Raw genomic sequence first — 17,371 nt, 5'->3', positions numbered from 1 at the left:
TATTTGAGGATACCTAGAGAACTTAAGGGCCCTTCCCAGTGGAATAAGCGTTCACAGGAGGAGCTAAAGGGGGGGCCATGTGTAGCAGGAGGGAAAGCAAGGTAGCTGCTCCCACCCAGGAGGGCCCTGGTCATCTACGCTCCTCTATCCCCCGACCTTGCCCGGGGCAAAATCCTTTAGGCCCTGAATGGTCAGCTTGTCCACAGGATGGATCTTGTTATAGTCCGAGGGGTCAGCAAAGGTGAGAGGCAGCAGGCCCTGCTTCTTCAGGTTGGTTTCTGAAAGATACAAGCAGTCAACAAGGTGAAGCCTCTTCCACTTCTTGTCTGCCCAGGGATCCTCACCAGGCTGGGAAGCTTCATTTTCTAAATTCAGTTGGGGCTGTGGGAGACACCCCTAATTTGGCTGCTAGGGGTAGTGATTCCAAGGCCCAGTGCTTCGAGTCCCAGTGACATGCTCCCTTTCATTAGAAGCACCCCGAACAGAAGTGCACTGGTGCAATCTGTGAGGCTTTCTGGGTAGACACCTTCACAATGTCTTGTGTCTTGGAGTTCAGTGGCTCAGGTCTACAAGTGTGGAAGCAAGACCAGTACTGGTGGGAAGCTGTAGGAACTGGATTTGGGCAATGCCAACTTGACTTTGGGTGGGTGACTGTGGGCTATGGTGGAACACAGGATCTGTAGACAATAATCTGAAAGCTAGACATAATGGGTTCAGGCTCAAAGTGGTCAATGGCAATGTGGGTAACTTGGAAGCCAGATCTGGGCTGGGTGATTCAGGCAGGGCTCCTGGGGTCCAATGGGTCACACTGGAAAGGGGCTGTTGGGCTCTAAGTGCTAAGTGTGAAATAATGTCTCGGAGTCTAGAGCCAGAGGGCCTGGGCTGACTCCACCCTTACTCTGGGAAGGCACTTCTCTTCCTGTTTGAGGCTACCTAGAGAACTAGGTGGGGAAGGGGCACCAAATGCCCTAGATATGGGCTCTAGCTCACCATGGATTCTGGCGAAGCTCTTGGTGATGATGGCCCGGCCTCCGAGATGGCGAGGCTCCAGTGCTGCATGCTCCCGGCTGGAGCCCTCACCATAGTTCTCATCTCCAACCACCACCCACCTGATACCATGTTCCTGTCAGGCAAGCAGGTGTGAAGTCAGGAGGCAGATGAGGGCACTGCTCCCCCCACCCTGGGCATGTGGAAGCCCATGGGGTCAAGGGCAGGAGTGAATCAGGTCCAACTACATCCAGCAAAGCAGAGGCAGGTGGGTTGGGCATAGCCCTGCCTTCTAGTTGGCAGTGGGCCTGGCTCTGGCTCTAGTGGCCCCTTTGTTCCCTTAGCTATCCTCCTCCTGGTTCCCGGGCCTGGCTTTGGACTCTCACTGCTTGCTTCTTATCAAATCTAGAGTGACTGCTTTCTTCTCTGAGTTTCTCACTGAGTTCCTGAGGCAGCTCTTCTTCCTCTCCTACAAGGTTTCCTCCAACATTTTTGGCTGAAGCCAAATGCCTGCTGAGAGTCTCCTCTCACTAACTCCTGGGTGCTCTGACCAACCAGTTCCACCCATTTGAGCTATGCCTGGTTCCTTTAGAGTGGCAGTTTCCTCTGGGCATGGTTGATCCTTCACTATTTCCACTCCCCACATGTCCTCCCTGTGCCTGCCCTCCGGCCTTCAGGGAAGTGGCTGCCAATACTGCTCCCACTGATGCTTGCTCACCTTGTAGTATCGGGCAGTGTCAGGGACAGGGCCAAACTCCTGGGTGACAGCATTTCGCACAGAGTTGGCCTTGCCATTTTCAACATTGATGGCACCAATGAGCAGATTGTTGGAGATGTTGTCCAGGTGCCCACGGAATTTCAGCCAGGGTCCGGCAGCTGAGATGTGGTCGGTGGTACACTTCCCTTTGACCTTGGGTGGATGGGTGGGTGGGCAGAGAGGACAGAGGCCAGGATGTGGCTGGTGAGTGGTGGATTAAAGGAAAGCCCTCCAGAGGCAAACTGTAGCACCAGTGCCAGGGGCCCACGGGGTGCCAAGGGAAGCATGTCAGATTTTGGATACACAGCCTGCAGTGTTAGCTATCACTTGACACTCTCATGGGCCTTGGACTGCTCAGTCTTCAGACAGGCCATGCAAAGGGGACGGGCTAGACATGGAGTTCAGAGGTATCTCTAGGCTCACCCTCCAGGTCTAGGGCTTCAACTAAGAGCTGCCCAGGGTAGATCAGCTAGACCTCATGCTGGAGACATGTCTGGGTCCTGGCTGGTGACTGATCAGGAGTGCCTGGACACCCCTTAGTAAGCACATAAATGAATGTCTGACGTGGGTATAAAGCCCTAGGCTTAGGGCTAGGGTGTGGCTCAAGTGGTAGAGCATCTGCTTAGCAACTACAAAGCTCTGAGTTCAAATACCAGTACTTGGGCTTGTGTCTGCTTAGCTCCCAAACAGACCTTTTCAACAAGTGGGAATAATAGAAATCACTGGTTTTGGGAGCCTGTTTGTTCAAGCCAGAGGTGTGAAAACCTGTTCAGTTACATGCATCCCTCTGGGCCTGCGTGTGTTGCATTTACCTGGCCGTACCAGATGGCTGAGTGCCCCAGACAGCAGATGATCAGATCCAGGTCTGCCCACCTGGGGCCATAGAGAAGGGGAATACCTGGCTGTGATGCCCTCCCTCCTCTGCAGGCAACCTCCTTTTCTGTCCTCCCTTTGTCTTGACACCTACACCCACCTATGGTTCTCTGAGCCCTGCCTGCCTGCCTGACTGGCCCAAACTGACCTTGATGAGGATTTGCAGGTCCTCCAGGTCTTTGCCGTCCCACTTATCGAAAGGTTCTAGGAGCTGCAGGCGCTGGCTGGTGGGACTCACATCTACCCGCTGTCCACTGCTATCCTTGGGAGGGTGCTGGTAGGTGTCTTGCCCTGGGTCGAACTCCTGCAGCAGTAGACAAGGGCATGTTGGGCACCGAATCTTCAGTCCCCGTGTAGATGGCTCTCATAGGAAGCAAGTTTTCCTTTGCTCCAAGCCACAGTCCCCTAGAGAACATAGATCCTTTGTTCTCACTAATAATGCTGTCCCTTCACAGAAGCTGCAGGTCCCCAGGTCAGCTGACAACAGAGTGGCAGCACCTGCTCACCGCTTGGGGCAGCTCATCTGCATCAGGAGCCTCCAGCTTGAACTTCTTGCCATCCTTGCCTGTCAGGAAGTCAGTTTCTGGGTTGAACTTGAGGGTTCCTGCAATGGCCAGGGCTGTGACAATCTGAAATGAGGTAGCCAGTTTGTTGGTTAGCACCAAACACTATGCCTATCTTGTTCACCAGCAGAAGCTAGGAAATTTCTCTGCTCTCCTTGGATGCCAGAGCTACAGGACTATCTTTGGGTCCATGGGCCACTGGGTCAGCAGAGGACTCAGGAACCCAAGGGCCATCTAGTCTCTATTACTGCCACTAGGGCCCAAGCTTAGTGCTCGCCCCCAGGCCAGATCAGCACCACTGCAGCACTGTCCTGTCCCCCTCAGGTGTTGTGGAGACAGACAGGAAGAGGTCACGGAACAGAAATGCTGCAGTGATGAAAATGTTCCTACATTGGTAGCTCACTTAGTAAGCACATTTCTACTTGTAAACAGTAAAGAGACAGACCAGCTGAGTGCCAGTGGTTCACGCCTGTAATCATGGCTACTCAGGAGGCAGAGATTAGGAGGATTGAAGTTCAAAGTCAGCCCGATGGAGTGGCTCAAGGTGTAGGGCCTGAGTTCAAACCCCAGAACCTCAAAAAAAAAAGAAAAAAAAGGAAAAAAACCAGAGCAAAATGGACTGAAAGTATGGCTCAAGCGGTAGAGAACCTGCTTTGCAAGTGCAATGACCTGTTTGAACGCCAGTCCTAATCCTTCTCCCACCCCAGCGCACCCCCCAAAAAAGAGATGGATAGTTGAGGCAAGAAACCCCTAAGTGTCTGGGGCACTTCTGCTGACTCAGTGCCCACACTAACAGGGAGGCCAAAATTACTGAACCCATAACCTAGAGCTGAGTGCCATGATGTGCTCTTGTAGTCCTCAGTGCTCAGAAGACTGACACAGGAGGATCACCCGGGCCAAGGAGTTTAAGGCCAGCCTGGGCAATATAGCAGAAGTGGTGAGAAAGAAAGGGAAAGGACGGACCAGAAAAGGAAAGGAGCTGAAGTCATGCTCCACATATGTTCTCACGTAACCCTAACAAGATCTGTGGGGCTCAGGAAATGTAAGTTATTTGAGCATGCTCATACAGCTGCTTAGACCAGACAATGAGATTCCATATCCCATGTATAGCTACTAACTGTGTTCTTTCTATCTATCTATCTATCTATCTATCTATCTATCGTCTGTCTACCTCACATCTCTCAGGCAGGAATCACCAAGGGAGCATGAGGCTTAATGCCTGGGAAGGCCCATGGCTCTTAGTTTCCACTCAGATAACCCCTTGCCTTATGATGCCAACCTTCCTATGAGGTCACATGCTCTTGCCCCAAGCCCCTTCTCCCACCTCCTCTTCTGACTCGCAGGAGCAGTCCCCGGAAGCAGTCCCAGACTAGTGCCTGGCCATGCAGTCTCACCTCTGGGGATGTGACAAAGGCATGGGTCTCAGGGTTTGCATCATTGCGGCCAGTGAAATTCCTATTGTAGGAGGTGACAATTGTGTTCTTCTCCCCCTTCTTGATGTCTTTCCTGCAAGGTCAGAGAGGACAGGATTAGGGATATCTGGCCTTGTCACATGGCCCATCCTGATGCCAGATGAGCCAGGTATCTATGGCACATGCCTAGCTTATGACAGAGGGGAACTGGTAAGGCCCTGAAAAGACTACCTCCTCCCTGGCACTCAAGCGCACTGTACAGGACGCTCACTGGGTCTCGCCTGAGACCACATGGAAAACAGGCAGAGCCCATATGGAGGCCTTAAGTCTCCTGACCCAGGCAGCTACTTCCTCTCACACAGCTTCACCCACTAGGATGTGGTCTTGTTGGTTTCTTCCGGCTAACCTGGTGTCAGATGCATGACCTCCCAGGGCCTCTACAGGACTCTTCCTATACTTCCAGCCCAACGGCCCCACCATGCCTGGTAAAGGCTTCTAATGTGAAGCTGCTCCTGTAGCCAGAGGCTTCAAGTTTGAGTCTCTTCTCTCCATTCCTGTAATGTCTTCCCCTCAACTTCTGGGGATCCATTCCCCAGCATGTAAGGGCCCCAAGATGTACTGCTCACCTGTCCCACTGGCCAATACAAGGGCCACAAGCATTGGCCAGGACAATGCCACCCACATCTCTCAGGATCTGTGCCTACAGGGAAGAAAGGCAGGGAACTGTCAGGAGCAGGCTTGTGGCTGATGGGAGAGCGTTCATCAGCAGCTTGCAGGATGAAGAGCTATACTAGAACTCTAGGGCAGCCACTGGGACCTGTATCAGCTCTGGCTCAACAGGTTGTAGCTTGTCCCACCCTGAAGCATATCACTTAGCAGTAAAGCTGAGAGCCAGGGGCAAGGGCAAGTGGATACTCACATAGCCATCCCGCTCAATGGTGGCACGGATCTGCTCAGAGCCTGGTGTGATGGTGAACTGGGACTTGCACTTGAGTCCGTGGGCCAGCGCCTGCTTGGCCACAGCTGCTGAGCGCCCCATGTCCTCATAGCTTGAATTGGTGCAGCTGCCAATCAGACCTAGAGAATTGTGGGGTGGTGAGGTCAGGAGGAGATAGTGTGACTCTAGGTCTCTTAATGACCTCAATCTAGACCTGGTCCAAAGATCTCACCAACTGAGGTGAGCCAGAAACTATTTTTAACAGTGTCATGTTGAAAGCAACCTAAGTTTGTAACAATAAAAAACAGGCTACTTATGACCTAATCATTGAAGAGAAGACATGGTAGGCCACTGACCATGACAGTGAACACATTTTGCATAGCAGCTGATTTTTAGACCAATCTCATGTGCATGTATGTGCATACCAGAAAGTGTACACTGACATATTAACAGTGATCATTGCTGGCTGATAGGAGAGGCCAGTATTTCCCCTATACTTTCCAACATTTTCTATTCCTTTATTGCATTAAAATCAGGGTAATAAGATTTTTTTTTTTTTTGGATGACACTGGGGTTTGAACTCAGGGCCTCACGCTTGCTAGGCAGGCACTCGCTACTCTGCTAGCCCAACAAGAGATCTTTTTAAAAATTATGTCATTTATTAAAAAGTCTATGAAAACCTAATGATACAGTACTGTCTACAGATAGTAAGACAATATGTCATCAATTTAGTAATTTATTTTCTAATTATTAAGCCAAAAAATTTTTAATAAAACTTACTTTCCTAACACATTATATAACACTAAAGAAAGCTCTTTTCACATTAGCTTGCCACGCCTCCTGACTACTTTTAAGAGCAAGATCAACTATCACTGCTGATTTACAGATGGGGAATCAGGCACCAAGTGGGAAGCGGCTTACTCAGGGCATCCAGCAATTAAGTGGCAGAGCCAGAATTCAAATCTAGGCCTTGTGGCTCCAGGGTCCAGAATTGTCACAACCACACTGTGCTGCCTGCAGACAGTGGCAAATGCCAGGGACACTAAAACACAGTGTATTCACATATGTGAACATGTAAAATGAAGCAGCATGGCAGGCAGGATTTGTGTTTGTAAAATAGAGATACAGACCAACAAAGCATAGCTCTCAAAGAACTTGTTTCTAGTTGGGGGTTGAATTTTAGAGGTTTTTTGTTGTTTTGTTTTGTTTGAGACAGGGTCTCACTATGTAGCTTAGGCTAATCTTGAACTCCTGATCCTCCAGCCTTGGAGTACTGGGATTATAGGTAAGCAGTACCACACTGGCATTAAAGGTGTTTTAAATTATTCTTGCCAGTATTTTCTATGATAGCACATATTTCTGTATTTTTTTTTTTTGGCGGTACTGGGGCTTGAACTCAGGACCTTCACCTTGAGCCACTCCACCAGCCCTATTTTTGTAAAGGATTTTTCAAGATAAGGTTTTGCGGAACTATTTGCCTGGGCTGGCTTCAAATCGCAGTCCTCCTGATCTCTGCCTCCTCAGTAGCTAGGATTACAGGCGTGAGCCACCAGTGCCTGGTGCATATATTTCTTTTATATTAAGCAAAGGTGGTTTTTGAATAATAAATCTATTACATGAAGTGCCTGTTTTGGGAAGCACTGCACAGTAAACACAGGTAACTGTCCACAGCCCTAGGCAGAGCCACTGGCTCAGGTACCTGCTAACCCGATGAGGTAGAAGGTGCTCACCCACTCGGATGTCCAGTGGCCACCCTTGCTTCTCCGCCACAGCACCCACTTCTGCTACAGGGTGAGCCAGGTCAGGGGTGAAGGGCCCATTGATGTGTGGCTTCAACTGAAGAGACAAAGGGCAAGGAATAGAAAAAGGTGGGAACAAGTCTTGGAGTAAGGCTGGCCTCAGATCACAGCCTCCCCAGGTCCCTACAGAGGGAGGCTGACTGTTGTTTTCACAGCTCAAAGCTCCTCATGGGAAACTCATGGGCAGTAGGCGCTGAACACACACCAGTGCCTGGTATGCTGCTAGTCCTACCAGGTTGGTCTTATCTATACTCTGGTAGAGCCAAAGGTCGACATGGTATGTCTCGCTCAAGGTTGCATAGCTAGGAGATGGCAGAGGCATGGAGTGAATCAAGGCCGTTTACTTCACAAGTCCATCATCTCCCAAACTACCTTGTTGTTTTGGAATCTTTGGACAAACGTGGACTTAAGGTTAGACACATTACATGTGAGAGGACTAAAAATGTAAATTGCATAATAAATTGTCTGGCACACAGTAAACATTCAATAAATCTGAGTTATTATACAAACAAACCCATTTAACTCTTAGAGCTGGCTTAGGTTTCACACGATACAATGAGACCCACCGAGGCTCTGAGCAAAGCCACAGGGCCTCAGCAGGAAGGCTGGCACTGAACTCATGTAGACTGGCTTCTGTTGCTCCAGCTGCCTTTTCTCTGGTTCTTCAAATGCCTGCTCTGGTCTATAGGTCTCGATATGCCAAATCTTGCCATGGTCTTGCCCTCCGAACTCTAAGACAAAGCAAACCCTCCAGTGTAAATTCCTGGCCTAAATGGGAAGGGAGGGCAAACTGACACCTTTGTCAGACTTGCCAGTCACAGCCATCTCTGCTCTGCCATGCCACATCTCTCATTCTTCTCCCTGGATTCAGGCAGCAGTCTTAGAGGGCACTTTGGGAAGCAAGGGCCAGGAGTCGTTCTGGGTGTGCAAGCAGGACTCCCTCTTGCCCCCAGTGCCAAGGATGCAGTGTCCCCACCCTCAGAATCCCCTTCCTCACCTCACTGAGGTTAATTTCAATCAGTTGGTCATATTGGCAGCCAGGGTCAGGTACCAAGTGATCCTTGAATTCATCAGCTAGATTGGCAATGTCTGGAATTAATGAGGAAGGGAAGTGAAGTACACGAAGCAGGAATTGGTCTTGAGGTTTCTTTCATCCATCCATCCAAGCCACAGTTACCTGGCCCCTGCCCAGCATCAGGCCCAGGCACTGATTGAGCCTCAACACTGTGTAAACAGCACAGAACACTGTCTTTGCCCTATAGGAGCTCAGTCTAATGAAGGAGATCTCAGTGAACTGAAAATGACAATAAAATAGGAGAGACACATAGGACCCAGGGAATGGAAAAGCACCAACTGAGGTTCAAGTTAGGGAAGGCTTCCTGGAGATGAAGAAGTCACTGGATGAAGAAAGGGAAGGAAAGGCTCTCTAGGTAGGACCCTCTGGTGGTTCACTGCTCCCAGGGCCCCCAGCCTCTGATTCAACCTCCTTGCCCTCACTCCCTTTCCAGGCTCCAGCATCTGATATCCACCTCTGAGCTTCAAATAAGCCAAGCTAGAAGCTAAGGGAGTTATGATGTGTTTGGGAGCAGGGGAGAGGGGAAGGTTAGGAAGGTGGTTCTGGTTCCAAATGTTTTTTCTACTCCCCCTGCTACAGCAACAATTATACAAAAGAGATCCATATTGTCTGCAGAGTCTCCTGTAGGGGGCACTGGGAACTAGTCTAAGAAGGACAAGAACTCAGCCACTTCCTTTCCATGTAGAACTAAAGACCAACCCTGAGAGAGGGTTGGATATCAAGAGCTGAAGAGAGTGATAGATACCCTACTCAGAAAGTGACATTTTGCATCCACTGCAGGGGTTTCTCATAGCTTCTGCAGTCAGTCTGGAGACAGCAGGATAAACCTCTCCTCTCCTAAGGGAAAGGCTATAAAGCATGACTATCCTGCCCAGACCACTCTGCCCCCAGCCAGCTTACCTGTGCGGCTTGTTTTGTTTAGGTACTTCTTCATCCTGTGGTTGTATGGGAACACAGATGTGGTGGCCCCAATTTCTGCCCCCATGTTGCAAATTGTTGCCATGCCTGTGGAGAACAGAGCCAGTGGGGCCACTGAGTGGCTAGGTGTAGGCCCCAGCACCTGCCAGGTGTATATACAGCTCTTCACACCAGGGAGCTGCCATCACTTCCTACCGAGCTCACAAGGCCACCTGGTGGTAGCAGGCACTTGTCCCTTGAGGCCCAGAGTGAAAGCCAGGGCCAATAAAGGGAGGGTGCAAGATTCAGCTCCCACAAGCCGAGTTATAGCTTGGGGTCTATCTTGTTCCACAGAGCAGACAGCCACCATAGGCCGAAGGTGAACCTGGCCAGGCACTGCTCAGCTGTTACTGTGTCCATTTTGTAGTTGAGGGGAACTGGCTCAGGGAGGTTCAAGGTCATGCATAAAACAACAAACATAGACACTGGCACTAAGTATAGATCTGTCTGAATGGTGTCTTGCCCTCTTTCAGCTGTTCGGTGGTAGTTACACGAATATTTTTCTGAGTTTAAGCAAAAAAAAAAAAAAAAGATTAGCTAGACACAGGGCATATGCCTATAGTTCTAGCTACTTGAGGCAAGAATTACTTGAGTCCAGAAGTTTGAGGCCAGCCAAGCAACACAGTGATACCCCATCTCAAAAACAAAACAAAAAACAAGGAAAAATAAAATGGTATCTGTTTGGATCACAGCATCTCTAGCAGTGGCATGGCACACAGATGTCTTGACTACAACCAGAGCCTGTTATCAACATCCCAGGTGAGCTGTGCCGTGGTGGTAAGAGTGAGCTCCTATCACCTGATGGGTACGATAATTCTGTAGCTGCTGTGGAGCTGAGGCAGCCACCTGGGAAGTCCGGACTGGATAAACTCTAAAGCTTGTTCCACATTTCCCTGGATTTCTGAGAGCCCAGGCCCAGAGGCCAGGTTACTGTTTGCACTGTTTTTAAAAGCTATTAGGTAATAATTTCTAAAAGTGAGTGAGTTTCCAGCTCAAGCTAAAGAAAGATGCAGGACTGTGGCTGCTTTATGAACAAAGCCAAGGTTTGGTCTGCACATTTCCACCACAACCACTGTCCTCTCTGGGATTCTTATGGGTCACCCAGTGCAACCCAGTTCTTAGCCAGGACTTAGCAGCTGAAGCTGGCTTGGCTTCCAATTCAGAGTAGCCACAGGGGAGTTACTGCCTCCTTATGAGGGCCTCCAATCATTCCATCAGATCACTGGGGGACCTGCACTAGATAATCTCCAGAGTTGTCTTCAATCTCTCCTCCACCTCTCCAGGTCTATCTCCAGCCCCTACAGTGGGTGGACAGTCTTAGGGAAGACCATTTGCTGTTTCTGCTGCTCAGCTGCAGGCCCCATCAGGCCCAGTGCAGGGTGAAGGTCATGGCACAGGGCTGCCCTCCTCACCGGTGCAGGAGATGGAGTCTACACCAGGCCCATGGTATTCTACAATGGCACCCGTGCCACCTTTCACTGTGAGGATTCCTGCCACCTTCAGGATCACATCTTTGGGTGAGGTCCAACCCGAGAGGGAGCCTGTCAGCTTCACACCGATCACCTAAAAGGTAGGTAAGAAGGCAATTATAGGCCTTATGTACCACATGCCATGTTCCAACAAGAAAGTCAAGGAATTGAGCTGCTGGCATTCCCACTTATTACTCATCCTTGCCTCCTTCCCTAAGAGTGTCAGTCCTTCTGGATCCACACCCCCTCCCACCACCAACCTTCCCTGCCCCTCACCTTGGGGCACTTCAGCTCCCAGGGGATCCCAGCCATGACATCCACTGCATCGGCACCCCCGACTCCAATGCAGATGCCTCCCAGGCCACCACCATTGGGGGTGTGGGAGTCAGTGCCAATCAGAAGAACCCCAGGGTATGCATAGTTTTCCAGAATGATCTGAAAAAGAATTCAAGACCTTAAGCTTAGACACTCTCAGCAGAGAACGGAGGCAGGGCCCAAAAGGAGTCTACAAAATTGTTCCCACTGATACCAGGTCATCCAGCCATGCCCAGCTGCTTCTGAGGGACAGGAAAGGAGAGGGCAGCTCCATTTAATACAGGCCACTCCAATATGGCCAGCAAGAGCCAGTCTTGGGACACAGGCAGACTGAGCTCATGAATATCTGATAATTCTTACTGCATGGCTTGGGACTATAAATGCTTTACTTCAGTTCCCTCATTTTTAGTATAGTAATAAAAACACCCATACCATCTTCACTCCAGGATGTGGTGAGAACCAGATAAACTAGTATATATTAGAGTGTGTACTATGATGTACCTGGGGCAAGTGTAACAACTGAAAGATGCCCCTGATGACATTCCCAGGCTCACAAGGTGGACTGTCCATGATGAGCAGTGTCTACATGTCTTCTCATGAGGGAAGACAATTCGGTCATGAGCATTCTCCAAACCCATAAGACATCTAACGGGATCCAATGGGTCCACAAAGCCATGTACTTCTCGACTACCCACCTGAGAAGTATAGTATAGCACCCTGGAGGTAGCTATGATAAGTGACTTGTACCAAGGCTGCCTTCACCAAAGCACACCTAGGTGGGAAGGCCCAGGGACTAAATGTTCCCCCCAAAACAACTGATGAGAAGGTAGCAAAGGTCCAGGGTCAATAGCTACATGCAACATAACCCATCACCCAGGCCCCTTCAAGATGCTGAACACTTGAGAAGGTCCCCACTAGGCCAGGCATCCCACACCCTAGGCCTAAGTTCTGGTCCCATCACCTAGTGGTAGTTGTGAGACTTTGGGTAAGTCACTTCCAAGCCTGTTTCCTCTTCTATAAAAAGAGCTAACAAGGGCTGGGGGCATGGCTCAAGTGGTAGAGCACTTGCCTAGCAAGAGCTAGGTCCTAGGTTCAATCTCTATTATCTAAAACAACAACAAAAGCAAACAATGTCTCCTCATTGGTTCACATGTCTCTTTAGCATGCAACCAGGAGAGGCAATATTTTTATTATTTTTGTAGTAAGATCCTTCACCTGAAGCCAGCTGCTCATCTGTCCGATGGAATTATGCCCACCCGTGGGTACAAGAAACAGAGGAGATCAAAGATGTGAAAGACTCTATGAACAATCAGGGCTGAGTATAGGCAGGCTCCTAGAGCATTACAGATACCCAGGCATCTGCCCAACAGACACAGCAAAGTGTGAGAGGCCTCACTCATTGTGGATGCAAAAGGTCAGAAGACCTGGGTCCTTCCTCCAGAGTATGGCAGCTACTTGGGAAGAACAGGCCAATGCTGCTTACCCATTTCATTTCTCCAGTCCTCCCTTGTCTCAGCCACATGTAACGATTTGAGTCTAGTTAATCCCTAATGCTCTCAAGGTTGTGAAAGTCTGATCCACGAAGACCTGACACATGCAATTCATGCTGGTCTATATGATGTAGACACAAGTGTGTGGAAGGAGAAGTTAATGCAGATCTGAGAACTGCAACAAGGGTCGTGATGAAGTTCAGCTGTGACTGTGACCTCACCAGTCTATAGAGATGGCTGGACAGGTGGGGTTAGGACTAGGAAGAAGAGGTGTTTTTGTTTGTTTTTTTGAGGTTCTGGGGTTTGAACTCAGGGCCTATACCTTGAGCCACTCCACCAACCCTTTTTTTGTGAAGGGTGTTTTTGAGATAGCCTCTCGCAAACTATTTGCTTGGGCTGGCTTTGAACTGCAATCCTCCTGATCTCTGCTTCCTTAGTAGCTAGGATTATAGTACCTAGCTGTTGTCATTTTTTTGAGACAAAGTCTCGTAGCACAGGCTGGCTTTCAACTCACAATCCTTGTGTCTCAGTTTCCTAAATTCTGGGACTACAGGCATAAACCACCATGCCTAGCAGAGAAGTGTATTTTAGGCTGGACTAAAATTTAGAACATAAGCCTAGAAATTCAACCTTCTATCCATAGCGCGAGTGCGCGTGCACATACACACATACACACACACACACACACCCAGTCCCAGGCCCAGAACTAGAAAGTAATAAGCAAGCCATAGTCCCTGTCCCTATACAGCACATGGCACAGTGGAGAAATCCCTGGATATACACTGGGAACATAATGCAAAGAGGCCCACAAAGGATCACACAGGGAGTCCCTATGCAAGGCACAGAGAAGGCCAGAAAGGTTAAACAGGAAGCCAGAAAGGTGAGTTGTGGAGGAGTATGCTCTGCCACGCCACTGGGGACAGGACACTTGGGTGGAAGGAAAGGGCTGTGGTCTGTAGTTTGATTTGGATGAAAGTTGGTGACGGCCTATGTTGAACGAAACAAAAGTAAAGCTACACAGTACACACATGGTTCCTGGGAATGTTCTTTTTGAAGAATCAAATGCATGAGGCTGAATGCTTAGCAGGTAGCTACAGGTAGATGTGAACAATTGTCACTCAGAGTCCCAAACGTTGGCCCAGAGCTGCCCCAAAGACCTGGGCCTTTGTACTGAATTGGGATGGGGGATACATGGATTAGTGTGTCTTGCATAACAAAAGGCCAAGGCCTGACCCACCAGCCTCCATAATCCTGCTGCAGAGAGGTTCTCAAACCCCCTGCAAGCTATGTGACCTGCCATACCAAAAGCTGTGTTCTAGCAAGGGCAACAACAGTGTGAAAGGACAGAGCAGTAATCCATTGTTGGCTCCAGTTTCAGAATGGGGCAGAGCCAGGAGCCCAGGCAGGGTCAGATGACAGCCTGACTCAGCTTCTCTTGAAGGAGGAGGGCAATGCTGGGATGGGGGAGGAGAAAAGAGTCATCTTGGAAAGGCAGAGTAGGTTTCATGCATGTAGGATAGATGGTAAACGGACATACACATCAGGCCAGTGTCTTCAACAGTCACTGTTGATGGAAGTAAAGCACCTAACATATACATAGAGAAGAAAAGTCTACCAAATGAAACTCTGTCTTTGAGGAGATCCCCCAGAGAAGCCTCTGGCTGACATGGCCTGTGACTCATGGTACCTTGACCTTACAGAATCCCACAGCCAAAAGGAATTGAACAAACTCTGTGCAGGGGTAGGAAGGACTCCCAGGCAGTGGAAGAGCACCATAGTGGTACATAGAACTCGTTCAGGGCCAGATCCCTGCTGTAAACCATGGCTCTACAATTACCCTGGACCAGTATACTAACCTCAGTTTCTTCATTTGTAAGGTGTGGAGTAATAAAACCTTCTGCTTCATAGGGTCATGGCGAGCACAAGAAATTTAAAATCTTTAAAATGTTAAGTTTAGCACTTGAAACATCTATGCCCATCAATCATCAGTTACCTGTGCAAAAAGGTTTAGCACTTGGGAGAAAAGTAACTCAAAAAATAGTATGCTTCCAGGCAATGGTGGCTCACGCCTATAATCTTAGCTACTCAGGAGGCAGAGATCAGGAGGATCAAAGTTTGAGGCCAGCCTGGGCAAACAGTTCATGAGACCCTATCTCAAAAATACCCAACACATAAAAGGGCTGGCAGAGTGGCTCAAGTGGCAGAGTGCCCACCTCGCAATGTGAAGCCCTGAGTTCAAACCCACTACCACCAAAGAAATGTGAATAATAGTAATAATATGCTAGTAGGAGGCTGAGGATGTAGCTCAGTAATAAGATTCTGGCTCCATGGAAAGGTAGACTGAGCCTTGCTTTACCTGGTGAATGATTCCAGATCCAGGCCTCCAGAAGCCCACGCCATACTTGGCACCTGCAGTTGCCAGGAAATTGTATACTTCCTGGTTTATGTCCTATTGAGACAAATCAATAAGCAGAGTTTTTAGCAACACAGTTTGCATCTGGGGTGACCCTCGCTATGCCCTCTTCTCCAACCCCCTCTCCCGTAGCTCTTAAATGCTGGCACTATGAAGACAGGCCCTTTATTGGAAACCTAAAAGTAATTCCAGAAAGGCTTGGCTGTTGGGCCACAGTTTCAGCTGGCAGGCCCAGAGAGGAAGACAGGTGAACAGAGACAACCCGGTTCCATGACATCTGTTGAGGGGGGAGGGGTCTGGAACAAGTCCTTGCCCTGTTCTGGGTGTCAGTATCCTTATTAGAAACCAGAAGAAGCTGGTCTAAATAATTGACAAAGGTCTTTTTGGCACTTGAGTCTTCAGCCAAGACCAGCATGAAAGGGGCATACCATGCACACAGTACAATCTGACCAAGGTGGAGAGATGACGGAAAGACTACCAAAGGGAGGCAGTGAGATAGAGAAGACATCCAGGACCCAATGTGGCCCCTGTTGTGTGGCTTCCCAGATATCTGTAATCCCAGATGACATTTACTAAATGCCAACTATAGAAATAGCATCATGTTAAACAATCTCATAACCCACCAGGGAAGGGGGGAAATAGTCATTAAGGCCACTTTATGTAGGCAAAAACAGAGGCTCCAATGAAGTGCTTGCTAGAGATCCCAGAGTTAAGCAGAGGAACCAAGGCTGCCCAACCACAGAGCCCAAGAGCTGCATCCTAACATAAAAAACAGCAGTCTCCTTCTGAGTGGGGTAGAAAGTGAATTTTCAACTGAGAGCACGTTGGCCCATGCCTGCATATGGTAGGTCTGATGGCCTCAGATGAAAGGTTGTCAGGTGGGCCACTGCTCTCAAAAAGACATGATGAGCTGTACCCATTCTGCCTGTCATTTGAAGGCAGCTTCCTTGAGAGTAGGAAAGGTTCTACAGCACAGCTAAAGTGAGGTCAGGGCTTCTCAGAAGATGCGGGATGTGTCTGGACAAGTGAGACTGACCTGGTGACTCAAGGGACAGAGTCCATTTGGTTCTCCCAGGTAAAAGAATGAAAATTAACTTGGGTCCCTAGAGCAGTTTGTTTCCACTTAATAATTAACATATTGGCCTTTGCACTTATAAATCAGTCACTTGTGGAACTGGAACCCAGGGCAGGAGGCAGGAGTCATGTATCAGGGTACATATGCACACGTCTGGGTGCAAGTATGAGAAAGGAAGGGGGTGGCCCCAAAGTGGTGACACAGAGTCTCAACCCAAACTCAGCTTGGATCCTTCTCTGACTGTGTGACTCTTGACAGGTCACACTGCTTCTCTAAGTCCCAGACAGAGACCCTTTATAAATACATGTAAAACTGCTCATATCCTTCTCTTGCTTAAACCCTGCGATGGTTTGCATGCCTCCTGAATACTCGTGTTGAAATTCAGTAATCAATGTAACAGAATTAAGAGACTTTGCCAGGCACTGGTGGCTCATGCTTGTAAATCCTAGCTACTCAGGAGGCAGAGGTCAGGAGGATCCCAGTATGAGGCCAGTCCTGGCAAACAGTTTAAGAAAGCAGAACTGATGTTGATGTAGTGGCTCAAGTGGTAAAGCGCCTGCCTAACAAGCGTGAGGCTCTGAGTTCAAACCTCAATACTGTAAAAAAAAAAAAAAAACAGAAGTAAAGGCTCTGGCCTCATGAATGAATTAATGCTATTATCTGGGGAGTGGGCTAGTTATCTGAATAAAAGTGATGAGTTTAGAGTAAGGCATGGTGATACATGCCTGTAATCCTAGCACTTGAGAGGCAGAGGCAGAAGGATTGAAAGTTTTAGGCCAGCCTGGGCTATGCTACAAGTTCTAGGCCAGTTGTGCTGCAGAGTTAGACCCTGTCTCAAAAAACAAAACAACAAAAAAGAATGAGTTTGGCTTGATTTTCCTGTCTCACCCATGCTTGCTTGCCCTTCCACCTATTATGATACAGCACAAGGGCCCTTGCCAGGTGCCTTAAACTTCAGTCACCTGCACTGTGAGTCAATAAACTTCTGTAGTATATAATTTACTTAGTCTATGGTATTCTGTCACAGCAGCAGAAAACAGACTAAGACAAGCCTTTCCAGCACTCCTAGGATGGTGGAAATGGCTCTTCCCACAGCCCTCAAGGCCCCTCCGGCCCCTCCTGCCCATTCTATCCTCCCTTCCACACACAGAGTGAAACCCTCTATCCTCCCTCTTCATTCTACACATGCATCAAGTTTCTCCATTTACGGGCCTTTTGTTTATTTATTTTATTTTATGCAGTACTGGGG

General features: G+C 48.9%; 1 protein-coding gene across 1 annotated transcript in view; it reads right to left on the bottom strand.

Moving 5' to 3' along the window:
- The window catches only part of Aco2 (aconitase 2), a 43,649-nt gene that overhangs the window by 892 nt on the left and 25,386 nt on the right, over positions 1-17,371 (bottom strand). Inside the window, exons 4-17 of the mRNA XM_020168166.2 lie at positions 14,991-15,083; positions 11,106-11,264; positions 10,773-10,923; positions 9,304-9,408; positions 8,326-8,417; positions 7,260-7,365; positions 5,512-5,669; positions 5,219-5,292; positions 4,575-4,686; positions 3,124-3,246; positions 2,766-2,921; positions 1,706-1,897; positions 991-1,123; positions 157-278 (exon numbers count right to left, since the gene is read on the bottom strand). Of these exons, the coding sequence (XP_020023755.1) occupies positions 157-278; positions 991-1,123; positions 1,706-1,897; positions 2,766-2,921; positions 3,124-3,246; positions 4,575-4,686; positions 5,219-5,292; positions 5,512-5,669; positions 7,260-7,365; positions 8,326-8,417; positions 9,304-9,408; positions 10,773-10,923; positions 11,106-11,264; positions 14,991-15,083 (1,776 nt within the window). The remainder of the gene's footprint in view (positions 1-156; positions 279-990; positions 1,124-1,705; positions 1,898-2,765; positions 2,922-3,123; positions 3,247-4,574; positions 4,687-5,218; positions 5,293-5,511; positions 5,670-7,259; positions 7,366-8,325; positions 8,418-9,303; positions 9,409-10,772; positions 10,924-11,105; positions 11,265-14,990; positions 15,084-17,371) is intronic.

The sequence above is a fragment of the Castor canadensis genome, chromosome 8, assembly GCF_047511655.1.
Source record: "Castor canadensis chromosome 8, mCasCan1.hap1v2, whole genome shotgun sequence".
In the NCBI taxonomy this organism is placed as follows: domain Eukaryota; kingdom Metazoa; phylum Chordata; class Mammalia; order Rodentia; family Castoridae; genus Castor; species Castor canadensis.
This window is presented reverse-complemented; position numbering and strand designations above follow the sequence as displayed.